The sequence below is a fragment of the Bufo gargarizans genome, chromosome 10, assembly GCF_014858855.1.
Source record: "Bufo gargarizans isolate SCDJY-AF-19 chromosome 10, ASM1485885v1, whole genome shotgun sequence".
NCBI classification, from domain to species: domain Eukaryota; kingdom Metazoa; phylum Chordata; class Amphibia; order Anura; family Bufonidae; genus Bufo; species Bufo gargarizans.
Window position 1 is genome coordinate 81,380,593 of NC_058089.1, and position 23,381 is coordinate 81,403,973.

A 23,381-nucleotide genomic window follows, 5' to 3' on the forward strand; every position below is an offset into this window, starting at 1 on the left:
AAAGGATAGTACTGTTCTATTAGGGGCAAGATGTAATATACGGAATGCACACGGACGTCATCCGTGTTTTTTGCGGACCGCAAAATACATACGGTCGTGTGCATGAGGCCTGACTGTGAACTTCACTGTACGAGCCAACAAAAGTCAGTCCTTTAGGGTACCTGCTCACTGCGTGCAGATTTGTACGCAGACAATCCACCCAAAATCTGCACCAAAACCGCACAGAAATCCACACCATTTATTTCAGTTTTATGCCAATATAGAATCAACGCGGCACTCACCGTTAAAATTCTTTGCTTTATTTCATATTTAAAATCCAAGTGTAGGCAAGCAAGCAACAGCAGTCTCGCAGGGGTGTGTGCTTCCTCGAGCCTCGGTCAGCTATTATATATATATATATATATATATATATATAGTATATATATTTTTTTTCCATCTGTGGATTTTATGCGGTTTTGATGCAGATTTTTGTGCTGCTTTTTTTGGCAATGCTGCACAGAATAATAAAGCAAAGTGGACGTGAGATTTGTCAAATCTCATTCACTCTGCTGGTACTGGATTACGCTGCGGTTTTCCTGCACATGAAAAGAAAAAAAAAAAAAAAAAAAAAAAGGGGTACGTAATCTGCATCATGTGCAGGTGCCTAAAGGTTCACACACAACGCTTTGTCGCATGCATGGACCCTGTACAGCTGCAGGAACATCTACATGGGTAATATAAAATCCACACTGACTTACATGTCAAATTCACCCTGTGCATTCCAAAGGCAGAAACCCACAGGGAAAATCCACAGCATCAATGCGGCTGCACAGTGCAGATTTATGTGCAGAAAATACACGTGCAATCCGCACCAAACTTCACTATTTGTTGCGTTTTTGGTGTGGATTTTCTGAAGATCTCACGGGTGAAATCTGCACAAGAAAAATGCAACAACTGATTTAAAAATCCTCACAGCAGGTCTAGCTCTACACCTAGGAAAAAAAAGTCTACATGAAATTTGTGTGGAAAAACCGCACGTAATCCACATGGTGTGCAGGCACCCCGAAAATCTGCATTCCAGGTCAATTTGTGATGAAGACTGTTTTTAGTTTTTTCTGCAGCATGTGGATATTTCTGAAAAGCTCCTCTCTGCTGCTGGTACTGTAAAACGCTGTGGATTTGCCGCACACAAAGCCGCAGTGTTCCAGTCCCACGTGGACATAAGTGCTCGGCTATTCCCCATTAGAAGCATTGCTTCCATGATACAAAGTCTGGAAAGAGAATTCATTGTGTGAATGGTGATATGGATCTATAGATATTCTAACTCTAGTCTATTATCGGTTATCGATGCACTTGCTGGCATTGGATCATCCGGTTACACTGCAGTGACCGGATTTCTAGAAGTACTTGTGTGTAAAGGCAATGTGACAATCTTAAATTTCATTGTAGTATAGACATGGCTGCAAGATCTGCAGAACTCCTCATTCTACACCAACATGTGCGTCCTCTGATGTTCGTAAGGTCAATGTGCCCTGGGTTACAAAGTCGCTAAAATCCTTAAAAAGGAAACGATAAGCACACAGAACGTCTGTCCTACACCCAGAACAAGAGCCTCAAACGGAATCATTTCCTTGGCAGCGGCTTTGTAAACTCCGGCAATGGCGGCACCTGCGAGACAAAAGGAAAAACATATTTAAGGGTTTTATAGGAATTCAATATTGTTGCCCTACCCTTAGGACAGATTGGTCGGGGGGTAGCCTTTTGTAAAATGGAGAGGATGTGCGCTGCTCCAATTCACAATATATAACTATATGAAGAATAGCCAGCGGCCATGCATGCACAGTGCGCTCTGTTCTAGAAACAGGTGTGGGTTCCAGAGATGGGAACTACACCTATTAGATACCCATGTATGAGATGGACCAACCCCTTTAATGCTTCAGCAGACCAAGACATTTGGTCGGAAAAATCTGGGCAAGGCCCTCTTCTGTTCCAGCATGACTGTGCCCAGTGTACAAAGCAAGGTCCAAAAAGTCATGGTTGGGCGAGTCTGCAGTTTTGTTGGTACTATTTTAGTGTACATATGATTTTTAGTTGCCCTATATTACACTTTTTGTGAGGCAATGTAACAAAACAGTAACAAAATTCAGTTTTACATAATAAAATTATTTTTAAAAATGCTTCATTTTTTTTTTGTGTTCCCACATTCTGAAAGCCAGAGTTTTTTTTGGGGGCGATTGTCTTACATAGGGGCTAATTTTTTTGCGGGATGACGGTTTGATTGCCACTATTTTAGCATGCATATGACTTTTTGATCGCTTGCTATTACACTTTCTGTGATGTAAAGTGACAAAAAAATAAATGGCTTTTGACAGTTTATTTTTTACGGTGTTCACCTGAGGTTAGGTCATGTGATATTTTTAAAGAGCAGGTTCTTACGGACACGGCGATACCCAATATGTATACTTTATTTACCTAAGTTTTACACAATAACAGCATTTTTTAAACAAAAAAAAAAAGCCATAGTTTTTTGTTTTTTTGGGGGGCGATTGTCTTTGGTAGGAACTAATTTTTTGCAGGATGAGGTGACAGATTGGTACTATTTTGGGGGCATACACCTTTTTGATCGCTTGGTGTTGCACTTTTAGTGATGTAAGGTAACAAAAAATAAAAGTTTTTATTCTAAATTTATTGACGGTGGTCATCTGAGGGGTTGGGTCATGTGATATTTTTATAGGACTGGTCATTATGGACGTGACAATACCTAATATGTATACTTTCTTTTATTTAAGTTTTACATAATATTTTAAGAAACAAACAAAAATAAAATCATGTTTTAGTGTCTCCATATTCTGTGTCAGCTTTTTTAAAAAAAAATTGGGTGATTGTCTTAGGTAGGGTCTCATTTTTTGCGGGATGAGATGACCGATTGGCACTATTTTGGGGTGCATTTTACTTTTTGATTGCTTGGTATTACACTTTTTGTGATTTAAGGTGACAAAAAAATTGCTTTTTTGTGGCACATTTTTTACGGCGTTCACCCGAGGGGTTAGGTTGTGATATTTTTATATAGCTTGTTGTTAGACGCGGTGATACCCAATATGTCTACTTTTTTTGGTTTTATTTATTTCACTAACACAATAATAGCATTTTTTAAACAAAAAAAGATTTTTGTATAACTTACCAGTAAAATCTCTTTCTCGCTCTTCATTGGGGGACACAGAGACCGTGGGTATAGCTATGTCCTCTAGGAGGCATTGACACTAGTAAAAGCTGTTAGCTCCGCCCCTGGCAGCTATACCCCCTCCAGCCTGGAGAGAGAGCTTCAGTTTGTGTACAAGCAGTAAGAGAAGCAAGACAACCAAAGAAAAACACGTGGAACACCAACTATAGCAAAAGATCAGACGGGGTTCAAACCAGCAACAGCTACAACTGTGGTTGAACAACAATACTGGGTGGGTGCTGTGTCCCCCAGTGAAGAGCGATAGAGATTTTACTGCTAAGTTATACAAAAATCTCCTTTTCTCGCCCATATTCATTGGGGGACACAGGAACCATAGGACGTCCAAAAGCAGTCCACAGGGAGGGAAAAACCACAGACCCATGGAAGCAAGCATCCCTGCAGGCATCTAAGAAACTGCCGCCTGCAAAACCACGCGGCCCGATGCAAAGTATGCACCTGGCAAAATCTTGTGAATGCGTGTAAGGAGGACAAGTAGCTGCCTTACACGACTGTGCAGCCGAAGCGCGATTCATCAGAGCCCAAGATGCGCCCACCGCTCTGGTGGAGTGAGCCGTGACACCTAAGGGCAGAACCCTGTCTCGGGTGCGGTATGCTTCAGCAATTGCAGACCAAATCCAACGTGCGATTTCCACCTTGGAGGTCGCCAATTCCTTGCGAGGACTCTCCGGAATGACAAAAAAAGGGAGTCTGTACAGCGGAAGGGACCGGAGGCTGCTAAGTAGATCTTCAAAGCTCTGACAACGTCCAAAGGACGGGGACACAGTGAGGGAAGGAATTTCTTCATTAATATGGAAGTCAGAGACTACCTTTGGAAGAAAAGAAGGGACAGGCCGGAGAACCACATTGTCCCTACGAATAACCAGGAAGGGTTCTCTGCAAGAGAGCGCTGCCAACTTGGACACCCGTCTAATGGATGTGATAGCAACCAGGAAAAAAAAAAAAAAAAAAAAAAAAAAAAAAAAAAAACACCTTCCAGGACAGGAGTCTGAGCGAAAACTCGCGCAAGGGCTCAAAGGGGAAGCTTGGAGCGCTGAAAGGTCTAATTCAGATCCGAAGGCGTTAGAGGCCGGTACGGAGGAACCGTATGTGCCACTCCCAGAAGGAAGGTTCTTACAGGCCCTAGGGGGCCAGAGGACGCTGGAAAAAGATAGAAGCGCCGACACCTGAACCTGCAAAGAACTAAGGGCCAGACCAAGGTCCAACCCTGATTGAAGGAAGGATAGGACCCTAGGGAGAGAAAAAACAAAGTGGGGGAGTGTTCCGGTTTCCCCCAAAAAACAGGAGGACCTCCAGGTCCCGTTATAGATCCTGGACGATGCAGGCTTCCTGGCCTGAATCATAGTGCGGATGACATCCACCAAAAAAACCTCTTCGCATCAGAATGGAGGTTGCAATTGCCCCGCCGTCAACAAAGAGACCTTAAATGCTCATGAAGACCGGACCCTGAAGAAGGTCGTCTCTGAGTGGCAGCGACCAAGGGACGTCTCCTAGAAGGAGAACGAGGTCGGCATATCACGCGTGACGGGGCCAATCCAGAACGACTAGGATTGTCGGAATGCCCTCCATCGTGATCTTCAGTAGAACCCTGAATAGGAGGGGGGAGAGAGCACGTAGAGGAGGGAGAACTCCTGCCAAATGGAGATCAGGACATCCACGTCGCATGCTTCCAGATCTCTTGCTCGGGATAGAAGGGTGGAAAACTTTGTGTAGACACAGTTAGCACACCCAGGACCAATGGGAAGGATTCCCTGTAGAAGAAGGAGGGATGTGGTGGGCGCCGCAGCCCACCAGTCAGGACCAAACATGTCTGGAAGGGAAGGCCACAACGAATACTCTGTGCAATGCAGATGAGGGAAGGCAGTAATGTAGGAGCTACTAAGGCTTGCGGGGTGGCTATGAGCCTTAAAATCTCTACCTGGAAGGGCGCTGAACAGGAGCAACTGGCAAGCTAACGCCAGGGCAGGACCCCTACCTGAGGGGAATGTCCCATTGCAGCGTCGATGGACTCGAGCCTTAGCGTAAAATCTGCCCCAGTGAAGGAGAACTGGTTGTAGTAGCTAAACCAGAGTGCTAGCATAAGCACTTTCCCAATAAGGAGGAGTGGTGGATAGAGAATACAGAGTCAGTGAAAACACCCGACTCGGTGGAACGCACGCATCATATTAGTTCAATGGTGTACGCACTATGTATTGATGCGGACAAAATCATGACCGACTGGAACAGTGGAGGCCCATGGAGATGGGGGTCTCTAGGACACAAGTGTTGCTAGGTAACCCCCTGAAGACGGAGGAAGTTATAATCATGCCCAAAACCAGCACCAAAAAGAAGGAGGATACAATGTGGAATAGCCACCGTATCCACTGGCGGTACTCATATGCCACTAGATGAAGAGTACCGGGCACCCGCGGGTACTGTTGTTGCCACGTCCCACTTGCGAAATAAGATGAGGCATCCAGGAAGCCAGGCAAGGGAAGTCATACTGTATTTCTAACCCCCTACCCAGCAAAGGAGGGGGCCACCCGCAGAGGCCACCAAATTCAGTATTAGAAGAATCCGCCAGCTGCGAAGGAGCTGTGCAGTAAGCACCACAGTATGTAGTGGTAAAGCAATTACCACTCCCACAGTAGTAGCCAGCGCTTGCCCCGTCAGCGCAAAACTTGAGGGGAGGCCTGAAACTATCCCGTAGAAGCCATGGTTCAGCTGAATTGCGTCATCCCAAGATGCTCATTAGTCCCTCGCTAATGGATCACTAGTGGAAGGGGGTAATGCAACAGGAAGCACAGTGATGTGTAACACTCCGGCTATAGAAGGGATATCGAGACAGTCGGGACCAAATCCAATGGCAGTGGAATTACCCTACCTATGTAAAGTGGAATGGATACGGCAAGTACTAAGCCAGTGGTAGGGAAAATACTCCACCTGTGAAAGGGGGGGGGGGGGGGGGGGTCAATGCCTACAGCAGGAACTAGTGCATATGGCGAGTCCTGTACCCCATGGGAGTGCAATTATCGCACTTAAGTAAGGGGGTAATTCATACAGCACACGTTGCAAACAGTGACAATGTCATTGCACCACCTATGGAAGGGGCTAATGCAAAAGGCAGGTACTGAACCCCGTCCGCCACTGAAAACCAATGTTATGGAAGAGGACAATATAAAAGGCGAGTACTGTATCCCGTAGAAAGGCAATACTCCACATATGGAAGGGGGTAATGCATACAACAGTACTGCTGGCCACCGTAGACGCAATCTTGGGAGACTGCTTCAGGTGCACGTCAGACTGAATTAGTGATCGATTCCCCCCCCCCCCCCCCCGACTGACCCTCTCCGGGGAGGGAAGGTATGTCCGAGCATGACCCAGGGCGGAAGGGTGGGGGTGTGGAGATATCCACAGAGAAAGGATGTCCTACTGTGGTCCGCTTGCGCGTACGTCTACCCCTCAGTACCTCGCCCCTGGCAGTTGTGAACTGCTCAGGTGGGGGCTTATCAACCAAACTACCTGGAGGGTGGAATGGGAAGTCTAGAGGTCCATCCACTGGATTGCACAGGCGATGCATTATCAACCAAACAACCCCGGAGGGTGGATTGGTAAGTTCCAAAGGCCCTCCACTGGATTGCGCAGGTGGAGAATTATCAACCAAACTACCCAGGGGGTGGAATGGGAAGTCTAGAGGTCCTCCACTGGAATGCGCAGGCGGTGCATTATCAACCAAACGACCCGGGAGGGAGGATTGTGACGTTCCAGAGGTGCTCCACTGTATTGCACTGGTGGAAAATAATCAACCAAGCTACCCCGGAGGGTGGGTTGGGAACTGTCAGAGGTCCTTCACTGTATTGCGCAGGTGGGGAGTTATCAACAAAACAGCCGCGGAGGGCGGATTGGGAAACTACGAGAGGTTCTCACGTGTCCGGAATAGGGCACGGGCCCAGTTTGGTGCCGCAGTCAGAGTGGATTGTGACTGAGGAGAGTAGGGCCCGTATGGATGTAAACGTTTGTTTGTCTTTTTTATAAACTGGAATGCCTAGCCTCAAGTGGATAAGAGGCAGGCAGGGGTTAACTGTGCAATAAGAAAGCAATTTTTGCACTTCCCATCTATCACCTGATAATCCAGTGCCGGCCTAACACAAGCGGCTGGCCAGGAAGGGTTAAAAAGGACTTGAAGCCCAGGGGCGGTGCTGAAGGGGGCGGGGGACAGCTAGGCAGGAAGAATTCGCGCCAGCCCGCCCGCCTCCCCCCTCATACTTGTGGATGGGATAGTAGGCCGCGAAGCCGGGGCCTAAAGTTCTGATGCTCGGCCAACTGGGACCCTCCCCCTCTGTACTGAAGTCAGTCGGAGGGTAGAGGGACCCAGAGCGGGGCGCGACATGCACATCCCTGAAGACCGGGATGTTCACCCCCACGGGCCGGGAACTCGTGACAGCCGGAGGCCCCCATGCAAGTCTACCCCTCAGAAGTGCCTCACGGCACGAGTCTCCCGCAAGGGCTCAGGCGTCCGCGATCGTCAGAGGCATTAACCCTTTAGGAGTGGCGCCCGCTGAAAAGGACGGAATATGGCTCCCTCCCCCATTAGATATCGGGGAGCGGGAAGTCTCATCAGCTCCCCTCCTTGCCTGCTCGGCCACCCAATGTACCAGGAGGACATGGGATTAACCTCCTATGTGCCCGAGTTCACCATCGGCACAGGGGGGAGGGGAATGAGGGGGCCTGACTTCAGGGGTGCAGTGCTACAATAAGTGGAGCCCAGGCCCATTAACCCTATAGCCCCCTTAAAACCATTGCTGCCAAAGGGGGAGAGAAGGAGGGGGAAGAGGGTTAACCATACTTATCTAATCCGGTGTACTCACCTCATCTTCACCCTCCATACGTGGACCTGGAATGTCACCTTGTTCCAGCAGGGTCACCTCCTCAGCAGCTGGCACCGAAGTAGTCTGGCATGGCGGGAAGGTCTTCTCTTTGGCGGACCTAGGTGACCCTTCTGCTGGCGGGATGCAGGGGAGCGAGGCTGCCCTAGTCCACCTGGTCTTCTGGTGGGGGGGGGGGGAGGAGGTAGCGTGGCGAGCCAACGCTGGCGTGCTCCCCACAGGAGAACAGGGAGGTGAGGCGACCGCTGTCTCCCACCTAAGGTCTTGCCTCCTATTGACACTAGAAAAAACTGAAGCTCTCTCTCCAGGCTGGAGGGGGTATAGCTGCAGGAGAGGAGCTAACAGCTTTTACTAGTGTCAACGCCTCCTAGAGGACATAGCTATACCCATGGTTCCTGTGTGCCCCATTATATTTTAATGTCTCCATGTTCTATATTTTATTTTTTGAGCGCTTTTCTTGTGTAGGGGCTCATTTTTGGCAGACTGAGGTGATGGCTTTATTGGTACCATTTTGTGGGACATACGCCTTTTTGATCATTTTGTGTTGCCCTTTTTGTGATGTAAAGTGACAAAAATGGCTTTTTTCATTTTTTATGGTGTTTATCGGACTGGATGGATCATGTGATATATTTATAGAGCCGGTGTTCTGCCAGATCTCTATAGCTTGCCGAAAGTCTATAGCGGAAGTGACGTGGTGCGCTGCGCAAGTGCACTTCCACAAGTCATCCGAATCGTCTTAAAGTGACAGTGACCTCCAGTAAAATACAGCATCTACATTAATTTGTACCCTCGCGGGCTCGGCCTCGCTGCGCTCAGCATTTAGTAAAACTAACTCTATGCCGCCATTGATAGTAAATAAGGAAATGGATGGTAAAGAAAGAAGGATAGTCTCTTTCTTTACCATCCATTTCCTTCTTTACTATCAATGGCGGCATAGAGTTCGTTTTACTAAATGCCGAGCTCGCGACGGTACAAATTAATAAGCGCTGGGGAGAAGGGGGGTGGCAGCAGAGCTGTATTTTAATGGAGATGACTGTCACTTTAAGAAATCTATACCCTTAAGTGTGCGCACGCGCAGTGTGCATACTACTGCAGTGGAGGCTGCAGGAATGCTTCGCGGAAGTACGCTTACACAGTGCGCCACGTGACTTCCGCTATAGAGTTTCGGCAGAACACCGGCAATACTAAATATATCCATTTTATTTATTTTTTTCCTATTTTTAATATTTTTTCTTAATTGGGGGATTTTATTTTTTACATGTGAAACTTTTATTAAAAAAAATAATATATATTTTTTTATTTTACACTTTGTGTCCCCCATAAGGTCATACAAGACCTCTGGGGGACATTTGACTTCATTTTTTTTTTCTCCTGTAACTGGGGCTGACATGGTAGCCCCAGTTACAGGGGAAATACACCCCCCAGAGAGGCTGTACAGCACTATACAGCGCTGTACAGCCTCAGGTCAGGGCTGAAAGAGATCTGTAGAAGACCCGACAGCTCCTACACTCCCCCGGCCCCAGCGGTCACATGACCACCGGGCCAGGACAGGAAGTGCATAGCGCCTCCTGATCTGTATACAGCGATCTAGAAGGCAGGGACACTTGGGACTTTTCCCTGCCTTCTCTCAGGGTTGCTCCAGATCTGCAGCCGCACTATTAGCGTTCAGCTGCGATCTCTGAATGGACGTTCCAAAATATCCATTCAGAGTTGAACATCCACCCATAGGACGTTTATATCCTATGGTCAGATGTGGTTAATAAGTGTCATCTTATGACCTGTGAACGCAGGTGCAGGGAGTGAGGCTTTGTCTACATATCTTCTCAAGGTCATTTTTGGATTCTGACTCCTTTGTGTGTATGAGCCCCAAAGCTGTAACTCTTCAGGAAAGAAGCTCATCTTATTAGTTTATGGCGAGTCTGCAGACAGCCTGAGCATGCCAGCCCTGCCACCACTCTCCCTGTGGGCCTCCTTAGCACACCTGCACTGCCAACAATGGCCGAGGAGGCTGAAGGTCCCCAGCATCAGCAAGGAGCTGAAGTATTACTGCTCCATAGAAGCTGTCCCTCCACCAGCGCGACTCATAAATAACGCAAGCATAAAGTCAGCTGGGCAGAGGGAAGTCCATTCACAATCCACCGCCGTGCCCGAGCATGCATAGTACAATGCGCATTGTGGGCAGAGGCATACTGATATGGAGTGCGCATGCTTCGGTTAAGTAACTAGCCCGGCGGTGAAACGCACAGGCGCTGAATTATGAATGAAGACGAAAAATGACGCCACAAGAATACAGGTCTGGCCGGACGATACCGGCGGCGAGCACCAGGCACTTGTGATCAGTAATTTGCATATCTTTAAAACTTAGTTTTTGGCACTTTGGAGACTGAAAAACTAAAGCCAGGTACCATCATGGGTATGTATCCGCCTCCCACGTTATGTCGGTGACAGACTCCCTTTAACTTTCCCTACATGATCAATGCCTTTTTTTTTTTTCTTTATCTAAAGTGACAACTCCTTCAAGAGCGGATTTTCTTGTGCGAAATCCACAGCGTAAAACAGTCCCAGACGAGACTCTCACAGCAGTCACGTACATAGTGCGGTAATGGACTGCAGTGCAGATTGTGAAGTCCGCAGCATGTCATTCGTTTGACACGGATTTTGGCAAACCCGTGTCAATCCGCAAGTAACACATGAGGACTTTGGTGTGCAAACGCAGCAAAATCCACAAACTACGCAGCCATGTGCATGCGCCCTAAAAGGCAGCCCTTAGGACTTCTGTCAGCACCCAGACTGTCTCTGTAGTGATGGAATCAGCATCCCAACATATGGCCGGCCTGGGTACGATGCCATGGTAGAAGAGTATAATGTCTACAAGGCCCCATTCAGATGACCATATGGCCGCCGTGCCCGTGTTGCGCACCACAAACAGCAGCTCTGCATATCACTGGCAGCGGCCGTGCGAACTCCGTGCAGCGGTGCGGACTTATTGCCTTGAATGGTTCCAAGATCCGCAAGATACGGCAAAGGAAAGGACGTGGTCTACCTTTTGGGGTGAGGAGGCACGGACAGGCTTCCATGTGTTTCTGTGGGGCTCCGTTCCGGGCACGGCGGCTGTGCGGTTGTCTGAATGGGTGGGTCAGACACTGGTTTTACGTTCATAGAACAGGATGATGATGGGGGTTGTACTTCACTTACTTGTTAATATCCCTGCAGATATTGGTTCCAGAATACCCATCAGCAGGATTCCCACCGACATAAACCGTCCGTATTTGTGATGACGAAGCGTGAAGAGCGCCAGCAGCCCGGCAGGTATGTGAAAGAAGAGGGAGGAGACCAGTGCCCACAGGAAGACGCCATACCACATCTCTGCAAGAAGCCATCAAATAAGAAAGTGGCGTCAGGGACCGTACACAGAACCCCCCTACTACACCTTGTCAGCGCAACCCCAAGAGCAGGACGCGGCCAGCACCACGCGGGTGCACCCTATACTTACCCAGGTCCACACCCAGCACCAGGATGTGAAGGGCTGACAGACACAAGTATGGCCCCTGCACTGCATGTGGACCCTGCAGGGGGCACTCAGCACCACGTGACCACAACATCCCCAGAATGGCACCATAGAGCCACCGAACCACGTGACCAGCGCCACATGACCGCAGTTGTCAGGTGTAACGGCACTACGTCACCTAATAGACTGTCTGCTCACCCGGGAAGGCGCACAGGGCCGTAGGGCTAGGGCACACCGTCGCATTTCCGACCCGCGGGACTAGACTGAGGCTTAAGATCTGTTGCAGTAGCCCGGTCTCGCCTCCCGGGCCTCCTCCGCTGCTGCTGTCCATACTTCCGCCATCCACAGCGTCACAGGCCGCAGCGACTCCCCAGTGTCTCCCAACTCAACTTGCCCGGGCCTCTCATCCCTTCACACCGGGACAGGCAATACTGGCAACTTAGAAGCTTTCAGCCAATCAGCGAACGGGGAGGGGCTCTCTGACTGGACATACTCGTCAGTGAATGGATGGAAGTGGTGTCAATCATCTGCTCAGCCAATGACAGACTTGTTATCAACGTGGAGTATGGCAGTGGCGTTTTATTTGGCTTGCTGACGTGCTGTCACGCATTGACAAGCGGAGGGCCGCTGGGCCGCCATATTTACGTAGGGTAGATGGCTCTGCGCATGCGTAGCTTTTTGGGTTCAGCATAGGAAGGCTTAACAATGGGAAACAAAAGGAAATGGTCATTTATGAAGGCTCTACAGTAGGTCCATTAGTTTAGTGCAACTACTGGAAAAACAGTCAAGATAAAAATATCATTTACTGTAGTATGAAGATGAATAACGATTATTGTGAGTGGCTGGAGGGTGTGTTAAGACTAATTGTAGACCACCCTATACTTTTGTGACACCCCCTGACGCATACCTGCTTGTGAAAAGATCCAGTCAAGATGTATTGGGGGAGATTTATCAAAAACTGGCTTAGTTGCCCGTAGTAACCAATCAGATTCCACCTTTCGATTTCCAAAGGAGCTCTGAAAAATGAAAGCTGGAATCTGATTGGTTGCTACGAGCACCTACGCCAGTTTTCCTTTACATCAGTTTGAAAAGTCTCCCCCATCCAGACCCTTTAACCCCTTAAGAACATGGCTGCTTTTTTGCGAGGGTGCATCGCTGTATTTCGAAAGCCACTTTGTTGCCATAACTACGAGAGCTTGTTTTCCTACAGAATTTTAAAGGGTCACTGAGTTTTTAAAGGGGTTATCCGAGGATGGAAATGCCCCCCATATCCCCGGGCCCCTCACACAGATTCTAATTACCTGGTTCCCGCACCTCCACCGCTGCTTCTTCCTGTGCGCAGATGAAAACAACTGGTGTCGGGGGGAGCAGCCAATGGCAGACGGTGACGGGGACAACCCTCCCTTGCATCGCGGGTGACACTAGGGAGGCTTGCCCCCGTCACCGCTGTTTTCATCTGCGCACGGAGAGAAGCAGCGGGGACCAGGGGCGGTGCGGGGAGCCAGGTAAGTAGAATCAGTGTGAAGGGCCCGGGCGTATTGGGGCCATTTCCAGCCTCGGATAATGCCTTTAAACAGCTTCTGATATGTTGTGGCGACAGCAAAAGTTTTGATCGGCAGGGACAGAGCGCTGAGACTGTCACTGTTATGGGAGCGCTGTGGACGTCACTGTTATGGGAGCGCTGTGGATGTCACTGTTATGGGGGGACTGTGGACGTCACTGTTATGGGGGGACTGTGGACCTCACTGTTATGGGGGGACTGTGGACCTCACTGTTATGGGGGGACTGTGGACCTCACTGTTATGGGGGGACTGTGGACCTCACTGTTATGGGGGGACTGTGGACCTCACTGTTATGGGGGGGACTGTGGACCTCACTGTTATGGGGGGGACTGTGGACCTCACTGTTATGGGGGGGACTGTGGACCTCACTGTTATGGGGGGGGACTGTGGACCTCACTGTTATGGGGGGGGGACTGTGGACCTCACTGTTATGGGGGGGGACTGTGGACCTCACTGTTATGGGGGGGGGACTGTGGACCTCACTGTTATGGGGGGGGGACTGTGGACCTCACTGTTATGGGGGGGGGGACTGTGGACCTCACTGTTATGGGGGGGGGACTGTGGACCTCACTGTTATGGGGGGGGGACTGTGGACCTCACTGTTATGGGGGGGGGGACTGTGGACCTCACTGTTATGGGGGGGGGACTGTGGACCTCACTGTTATGGGGGGGGGGACTGTGGACCTCACTGTTATGGGGGGGGGGACTGTGGACCTCACTGTTATGGGGGGGGGACTGTGGACCTCACTTATGGGGGGGGGACTGTGGACCTCACTGTTATGGGGGGGGGACTGTGGACCTCACTGTTATGGGGGGGGGGACTGTGGACGTCACTGTTATGGGGGGGACTGTGGACGTCACTGTTATGGGGGGACTGTGGACGTCACTGTTATGGGGGGACTGTGGACGTCACTGTTATGGGGGGACTGTGGACGTCACTGTTATGGGGGGACTGTGGACGTCACTGTTATGGGGGGACTGTGGACGTCACTGTTATGGGAGCACTGTGGATGTCACTGTTATGGGAGCACTGGGAAAGTCACTGTTATGGGAGCACTGGGAAAGTCACTGTTATGGGAGCACTGGGAAAGTCACTGTTATGGGAGCACTGGGAAAGTCACTGTTATGGGAGCACTGGGAAAGTCACTGTTATGGGAGCACTGGGAAAGTCACTGTTATGGGAGCACTGGGAAAGTCACTGTTATGGGAGCACTGGGAAAGTCACTGTTATGGGAGCACTGGGAAAGTCACTGTTATGGGAGCACTGGGAAAGTCACTGTTATGGGAGCACTGGGAAAGTCACTGTTATGGGAGCGCTGTGGACGTCACTGTTATGGAAGCACTGGGAAAGTCACTGTTATGGGAGCACTGGGAAAGTCACTGTTATGGGAGGACTGGGAAAGTCACTGTTATGGGAGCACTGGGAAAGTCACTGTTATGGGAGCACTGTGGATGTCGATGTTATGGAAGCACTGGGAAAGTCACTGTCATAGTTGGCGGAATAACAAGTTGGTAGATAGGCGGTCAGAGGGAAAGGATGGGCGGGCGGAGGGTAGGAAGGGGCAGGGGGAAGCAATGAATAGGCTGAGCTAGCAGGGCACCTACGAGGGTTACGCCGCCCCTGGGCACTTGCGAGCCCTCATTTGCATATGTTATAAAGATCGTTTTTGATAGTTTTATAAGTCCAGGATTGATGCCAGAGGTAACGTAACGTAACGGGATTCTGTCACCAGGTTTGGGGCTATAGAGATACAGACATGCACAGCTAGATCGCCGCTAGCACGTCTGCAGTATATCTGTCCTATAGGGCTGTGTGGTTTTAATTTCTCTAAAAAAGGATTTTATAGATATGTAAATGAGTGTTAAATGTGTCCAAGGGGCTGTACTAACCTTACTTGTGCCCAGCCATGCCCAGCCTCACCCGCCTGTGAAGGAGCCCAGCACCGCCTATGTCTCCTCCTTTCATCAACTATAGATAGCCGTGAGCTTGCGCATGCGCAGTGCCAGTATAGTGTTCCTTCTCTGTGCTGGCATCAGCCTCAGGGAAAGAACTGCGGCTATCTATAGTTGATGAAAGGAGGAGACATAGGCGGTGCTGGGCTCCTTCACAGGCGGGCGTGGCTGGGCATAAGTAAGGTTAGTACAGCCCCTTGGACACATTTAACACTCATTTACATATCTATAAAATCCTTTTTTAAAGAAATTAAAACCACACAGCCCTATAGGACAGATATATTGCGGACCTGCTAGCGGCAATCTAGCCGTGCATGTCTGTATCTCTATAGCCCCAAACCTGGTGACAGAATCCCTTTAACTGTAAGCATGCTAGGGAGCTATGGGGAGCGTTAAAAAAGTGAAATGCTGATGAGACTCCCTTTAAAGGATTATCTTATCTTTATAAGGTAATGAACTGTAATAAAGCCAACTGTGACCAGTTTTCTATTGGAGGAGATGTATTAAAACTGGTGTAAAGTAGAACTGGCTTAGCCACCCATAGCAACCAATCAGATCTCACCTTTAATTTTTCAGAGCTCCTATAGAAAATAAATGGTCGAATCTCACTGGTTGCTATGGGCAACTAAGCCAGTTCTACTTTACACCAGTTCTGATAAATCTGTCCCAATATGGAAAATCTTCGCAGCTCTACCACCATGCTCCCCCTACATCAGGGATCAGCAACCTTCGGCACTCCAGCTGTTGTGAAACTACAACTCCCAGCATGCTTCTTACACTTCTGTGGGAGTTCAGAGAACAGCTAAGCAAGTGTGCATGATGGGAGATGTAGTTTCACAACACCTGGAGTGCCGGAGGTTGCTGATCCCTGCCCTACACAATACACAATATGGTTTTATAGCATGGTATCTCACTGCAGACATCAGCATTAATCACGCATGCGCCATAGTCAGGCTTGTGCCTAAACTCCATGAGCCGCAAGGGCCTGGTGATGGCACAAGGTCATGTGATATGCTAGCGTTTTTGAAGCAGCCGCGGCATAGCAGCAGAGTAATATCTCTACATCCCATGCGCTGCAGTAATAACGATTAGTAGCATATTACAAAAACAATAATAGCTATGGTGTTTAGGGTGAGGCGCATGGTCCTTTTAAAATTGCGGGGTTTTTTTTATGTCACGTGACCCTTTGACGTCGTACGGTCCATACGTCGCATAGAGTTTAGACTCAGAGAAGTCGCCTGATAATTCGAGCACGCGCTCTGAGAAGTCTCATTGCGCATGCCCAGTAGAATGACCCGGCTGGGTTGTGGGGCATGCGCAGTGCGGTGTTGGTGGCAGGTTACTGCAGTTCAGAAGGGCGTGCGGCGCCGAGTCCAGTACACGGTTATGTCTGACTCCGAGGACTACTCCTCCTCTGACGATGAAGATTACGTCCCCTCTGGTAGGTGCTGCCCCCGCGCGTCTGTGCATAGCAGAGCCACACACATCGTACAGAAGCCTTTGTAGAACGACAAGTCCCAGCAGACCGGAAACTGCCCATAGAGGGGGTCAGGCTCAGCATGTTCTGGAGCCTATGGTGATGTCATAGAGAGCCCTGAGCTCATTGTCTGATTGGGGACAGTTTTTACCTGTCACATCCACAGTAGTCACGGGGTGAACCATGGATGGAGAATGCAGCCACATATATCATAGCTCTCATGCACACAACCCGCTCTATTTTGTGGTCCGCAAAAAAAAAAAACGGATGACGTCCGTGTGCATTCTGTAGGTTGTGGAACGGAACAGCTGGCCCCTAATAGAGCGGTCCTGTCCTTGTCCGTAATGTGGAAAATAATAGGACATGTTTTATTTTTTTGCAGAGCGGAAATACGGAAACTAAATGCACACGGAGTAATCTCAAATTTTTTTTTTTTGCGGACACGTTGAGAACAATGTTTCCGCCTACGGTCCTCAAAAAAACCGAACAGACACGGAAAGAAAATTTGTTTGTGTGCACGAGCCCTTAGGGATGTGGAGCACGACGGATCCAGCATGACACACAATGTAAGGCCTCATGCACGCGTCCGTGCTCAAATCTGTGAAAAGGCAGTGCGTGATCCCTCCGTGTGTGATCTGTGTCTTGCTGTCCGTGTGCCATCCATGTTTTACGGACAATGCACAGCTGAAAAATAATTTCCTCTTAATGTTCTGTAAAACACTGATGTAACACAGATGGCGTCCGTGTTGCATTTTTTTTTTTTTCACGGACCCATAGACTATAATGGGCCTGATGGATCAAGATAAGACACTGATGTGTGAATGGGATGTGTGCTGTCCGTGGAGAACATGTACAGGACACGTCCGTGAATCACTGACGTGTGAATGAGGCTTAAGTCAAGGGTGCTGGATTCGTTTTCTTGGACACATGAGAAAACGGATCCGGTGCCCATTGACAAGCAACGGATCCGTCATGGCTATTTTACAGATAATACAATGGGATCCCTTCATAACAGATGCAGGTGGTTGTATTATCATTACGGAAGCATTTATGCTGATGCATGACGGATCCAGCAAAAACGCAGATGTGAAAGTAGCCTTAAAGGGGTTGTTCACTACTCTTGTGGACCCTCCAGCGTGGCCAGACCTGCGGTGGGAATCATACTTGCCTCATCCTCTGCTGGATTCCAGCGCCCCGAACCAACCACCCCCTCCCCCAAGTCTACTCCGGTCAACATCTGGTTTGACACAGGTCGTATGGTCTGTGGCGGTGATATGTCACCCATGCGTCACATGACCCAGTGACATATCACCACTGTAGCCAGTCCCTGGCTGCACGGACCACGTGGCTTGGGGAGACTTGAGACCTGCGGCACCAGAGAGGGAGCGGTAAAGCTGAAACCCACCAGTGGGGATCAAGTAAGTGTGTTTACCACAGCGGGTCCGGCCACGCTGAGGGGTCTTCAGCAAAAGTCCCATTTAAGGCTACACGTGACTGAAGCACAGTGGAAAAGTCCACTGTGATTTTTGCCACGGATATGGCTGGGGTGGAGATCCGCAGCACAGACTGACAAGCAGATTTCAAATGAGCAGCGCAAGTCAATTTATGCAGAGTGTGTGTGGATGAGAGTTCGTAAACCCCCCCCCCCCCCCCAGTCTGCCGGCTTTGTCATGTAGAAATCCGCAACAGAAAATTTGTAAACTCTCAGTCACACGAGGGCGTATCCTAAGGCTACGTTCACACTGGCATTTTGGCTTTCCATTTGTGAGATCCGTTCAGGGATCCCACAAGCGGTCCAAAACGGATCAGTTTTGCCCTAATGCATTCTGAATGGAAAAGGATCCGCTCAGAATGCATCCGTTTGCCTCCGTTCCGCCTCCATTCCGCTTTAGGGGCAGACACCAAAACGCTGCTTGCAGCGTTCTGATGTCCGTCTGATGAAACCGAGCCAAACGGATCCGTCCTGGCACACAATGTAAGTCAATGGGGACGGATCCGTTTTCACTGACACAATCTGGCACAATAGAAAAGGGTTCCGTCCTCCATTAACTTTCTATGTAAGTCAGGATGGATCCATTTTGACTTAGACTTGTTTTTTTTTTAAAGAATAATGCAAACGGATCCGTCCTGGCACACAATGTAAGTCAATGGGGACGGATCAGTTTTCTCTGGATAATACAACCGGATCCATTCTGAATGGATGCAGACGGTTGTATTATCTGAACTGATCCGTCTGTGCAGATCCATGATGGATCCGCACAAAACGCGAGTGTGAAAGGGGCCCGGCATGTGGAGGGGGTTTCTTGAAATTAGATAACCCCTTTAAGAAAAAAACACTGCAAAAATTATGTTTGTCCAATAGACTTAGATGCAATATAAAAAAGCTGCAAAAATACTAGCTCCTAAAAAAAAAAAAAAAAAAAAAAAAAAAAAAAAAAAAAAAAATGCGACGCCTGATGCCACAAATTTGCTGTGGTGTTTTTTTTTACTACAAAGAAGCCATAGAATTCACTTGCGTTTTTTTTTTCACAACACAGGGCTTTATAGTGCTTTTTTTTGTCAGAGGTTTTTTTTCCTTACGGAGGAGGAGATGGGAGAAACGCCAGTGCTTCAGCATCTGGTGTTATTATCCCCTTAGTGATATCCTCCGGAAGTTGGTGTTAGGAGCTGAGCTTTGTCATAACTGTGTTAGGCCTCTTGCACACGGCCGTATGTATTTTGTGGTCCACAAAACTCGGATCCGCAAAATACCGATTATGTCTGTGTTGTACCCATTTGACACTTTGTAGTCAAGTATAGGACTCATTTTTTGTGGAAAGCGCACAGATCATCCGTGTACTTTGCGCATCTGTATGTCTGTTCTGCAAAAAGATAAAACAAGTCATATACTGGCCTGCAAAATGCGTACAGTGGACCCAAGTGAATAGGTCCGCAAAAAATGCGGATGCAACACAGATCCGCAAAACTGATACAGTCGTGGGCGTGAGGCCTTATACAACAATTTCCGCCAATGTCTGTGATGGGACTGAAAATAAAGTTAAAAAAAATTTAAGTATAAAAAAAAAAATCTACAAATTGAAATCGCCCCTTTCCCAATTTTACAAGTAATACAAATATGTAAAAATGTAAAAATCTTTGATACCGCTGCATCCGAAAATGTTTTGCCTCCAAGGCTTCCATCCCAAAAATTGTATCAAGACTCAGTCTTACTTTTAAAAAGGACCTGCCACCGCTCCTGACATGCCTGTTTTAATAGCTCCATGTATTCCCCATGTAGTAACAATTCTGGAGCATCTATTCTTATGGCTCCATGTTGTGCCGCTCCTGTATTATTTGAACTAGAAGTTCTGAATGAATTGCTAGCAGTCTGCAGTAAGGGAACAGAGGGGAGGTAACCAGTTGGGGGGTGTCCCTTCACAGACTGACTCTATCCAATAAGTGCTGCCAACTGGTAACACCCCTCTGTACCTTTTACTGCAGAGTGCTAGCAATTCATTCATAACTTCTAGCAGGAATAATAAAGGAACGCCACAACATAGTCCTAAGAATAGATGCTCACGAATTTCTATTACATGGGGAATGCAAGTAGCTATTAAAGACGAGGCAGGAGGTCCTCTTTAAGTGTGTCCTCGGATATGATCCACTCCTCCTCGTCGAGAAACCTGAACGTGGACAGCCAGCCTCGTGATTGTACCATCGTTCTGCCATTATCACCACATGTAAATGGGCCCTAACCTGTAATAAAGCGCAGAACACATAACAAGTGTCTTTGTGTCTTAGGGGGAGAATACAGTGAAGACGATGTGAATGAATTGGAGAAGGAAGAGGACGGTGATGACGAAGAGCAAGAAGGTGGAGGGAAAAAAGAATCATGCAAAAATAAGGATAAAAAGAAGAATACGAATTCTGTTTTAGCAAGGTAAGCAGACCAGTGGCTCCACTATGGACATCGCCTTAGGATGGACTTCTTTTCCTGGAAATATGTGGCGTATGTCTGGTAAGCCCCCAGTAACCTAATGTGTGCAGTGTATCGTATACTGTGAAGGCCTCACACTGGTCTGTCGTACATCTTCCACCATAGGTGCTCCTTCACATAAGGGAGCGCTATTTTGAGGAGTCAGGGTTTCAATGTTCAGGCTTCTTGATGCAGTTATTGAAGCCAAAGGAACAGATCAAAACCTAAGGACACTTATAAGGCTACTTTCACACTAGCATTAATATTTTCCGGTATTGAGATCCGTCATAGGGTCTCAGTACCGGGAAAAAAAACGCAAAAGTTTTGTCACCATTCATTGTTAATGGGGACAAAACGTAACTGAACAGAACTGATGCTCCAAAATGCATTCCGTTCTGTTCTCATACCAGAGAGCAAACCGCAGCATGTGGAGTAAGATGGATCCGTCATGACCCACAATGCAAGTCAATGGGGACGGATACGTTTTGTCTGACACAAAAGAAAACGGATCCATCCCCCATTGACTTTGAATGGAGTTCATGACTGATCCGTCTTGGCCATGGTATAGATAATACAACCGGATCCGTTCATAACAGATGCAGACGGTTATATTATCAGTAACGGAAGCGTTTTTGCCATTAGCAGGTTAGATTAGCATATCAACACATGGTACAGACCTGTACTTGCGTGTCGGCACATGACTGGTCCTTATGTTGGTACATGGTTTACCTGTAGTCAGTAGATATCCTGTGACAAAGAACTTGATATCTGAAACGCGTAAGGCTACCTTCACATTAGCGTTTTTGCGGATCCATTATGGATCTGCAAAAAAGCTTCCGTAACCATAATACAACCGCATGCATCTGTCATGAACGGATCCGGTTGTATTATGTCTTCTATAGCCATGACGGATCCGTCTAGAACACCATTGAAAGTCAGTGGGGGACGGATCCGTTTTCTATTGTCAGAGACGGATCCTTCTTGCTCCGCACCACATGGCGGACACCAAAACGCTGCAGGATGCGTTTTAGTGTCCGCCTCCAGAGCGGAATGGAGACTGATCGGAGGCAAACTGATGCATCTCAGAAACTGAAAGACAAAACGCGAGTGTGAAAGTAGCCTAAGACTATGGCTGCTCTCATGCCGTCACATTTTCTCGGAAATCCAATAAATGCTTTAATCTAGAAGTGCTGGGGAAAAAGTAAATTTTCATGTGGATTTTGATTTCCAAGCCGGCAATCGCTACCAACCCTCTGAAGTAAGAAACGTCCGTCATGGCATCAGAGGGAACGTGGTCTGCTCTTTCATCATGTACACCACATTTAGCTTATTAAATTTCCCCCAATGTTTTCTTTTCCCATAGAAAACGGAAGAAAGGTGTGCTGTCCCTGAACTTAGAAGAAGGCCCCGGGGAGAAGGAGGACAAAGATGATAGCCCAGAGGAGGACGATACAGGGACATTTGATGAGTTGAAAAAAAAGAAATTGGAAGAGGCAAAAAAGAAAAGAGAAGAAGATCTGTGGTCAAGTTTTCTTTCTGATGTTGGGAAGCCACCAAAAAATCTACCTACTGTTCCTGTAGCCCAGAATAACCAGGTGATGTTGGCGTGCCATGCTCCACAAAGTGTCGTCTACAAACAAAGCAATGTTCGGCTATTTGTAGTGTATACTAATTAAAGGGGTTGTCCGAGTGATAAAAAAATAAATAAAGCACTGTAAATCTATGGGGTACATAACCTTATATCTTATTACATGGTTTCTTAAATGAGTTAACATCCTTTATATCATGTCACCATTCAGAAGGAGGTAGAAGCAAAGAAGAAAGATGTCACCCAGTCTTCAAAGGAGGATTCTGAGAGAGAGAACAACTCCAAAAAACTCACCATTACCAAAGTGTTTGATTTCGCTGGGGAAGAAGTCCGGTAAGTATCTCTGCTTTACTTGGTCAAACTCTGCAAGAAGTAGAATGTGGCGTGATCTCTTAGAGTGCAGGGATGTCAAACTCGTGGCCCTCCAGCTGTTGCAAAACTACAACTCCCATCATGCCTGGGCATACTACAGCTATCAGGGAATGATGGGAGTTGTAGTTTTGCAACATCTGGAGGGCCATGAGTTTGACATCCATGTCTTAGACCTTCATATAGACTTCTGGGATTGTTAGCCATCTTCATGCATTACCTTATGGGGCTAAACAATAGTTTTACTACTTCTCCATTTTGGTCACTGACCTTTATTACTGTGACGTAAACCCTCTAGCTTCCCTTAGATGTGCCCTGTAGATCCACAGCTCTGCACTGCTCTTCTGTTTATGGAGGTGTGGATTTGCCTGCAAGTGACCATAGAGTAGGAAGAACACCATTAAAGGGCATCTGCCACTAATAACACTTGCCCACAGAAGAGGGCATAAGAGTTTGATCCCTGGGGGTCCTACGGATCACAACAATGGGGGGTCTGCAAGTGCCGCCAAATTGCCCCATGTGAACAGATTGGTGATGCACATGTGTGTCCTCTTCTTCATGCACTCAGTTCGGCGGAACTTGCAGACCTCCATTCTTGTGATTGATCAGGGTCCCATTGTATGGACAGGAATGTCAAAAGTGGCACGAAAAACAGCTTTATCTCAAGTTTTTTCATATACTACTTTGAATTCCACTATATAAATTCCATATTGACCAGGGGAATGGGATCGCTCTCATTTATTTCCTGGATGAATAAAAGAGGAACAACACGTGTAAGAATAGATGCTCCAAAACTGTTATCACATGGGGAATACAAGTAGTTAGTAAAATGGACGTATCAGGAGAGGGGGCAGGTCCTCTTTAACCACTTCACATCCGTCCATAAG

The 23,381-nt window shown here is 47.9% G+C and overlaps 2 protein-coding genes across 3 annotated transcripts in view; one reads left to right on the plus strand and one right to left on the minus strand.

The window, feature by feature from the left end:
- On the minus strand, positions 1-12,021 carry TMEM170A (transmembrane protein 170A). Its single transcript, XM_044270375.1, has 3 exons — positions 11,789-12,021; positions 11,278-11,448; positions 1-1,647 (listed from the first exon to the last, which is right to left on the minus strand). The coding sequence occupies exons 1-3, from the start codon at positions 11,919-11,921 to the stop codon at positions 1,517-1,519; spliced, it is 435 nt and encodes a 144-aa protein (XP_044126310.1). The 5' UTR covers positions 11,922-12,021; the 3' UTR covers positions 1-1,516.
- Positions 12,022-16,408: 4,387 nt separating this feature from the next.
- Positions 16,409-23,381, plus strand: part of CFDP1 (craniofacial development protein 1) — a 51,219-nt gene continuing 44,246 nt past the window's right edge. The window contains exons 1-4 of one of the 2 annotated variants that reach the window (XM_044270319.1): positions 16,409-16,546; positions 20,363-20,501; positions 21,901-22,132; positions 22,337-22,458. In XM_044270319.1, the coding sequence (XP_044126254.1) occupies positions 16,492-16,546; positions 20,363-20,501; positions 21,901-22,132; positions 22,337-22,458 (548 nt within the window). In that variant the 5' untranslated portion in view covers positions 16,409-16,491. The remainder of the gene's footprint in view (positions 16,547-20,362; positions 20,502-21,900; positions 22,133-22,336; positions 22,459-23,381) is intronic. The other variant, XM_044270320.1, reaches the window with a different exon arrangement.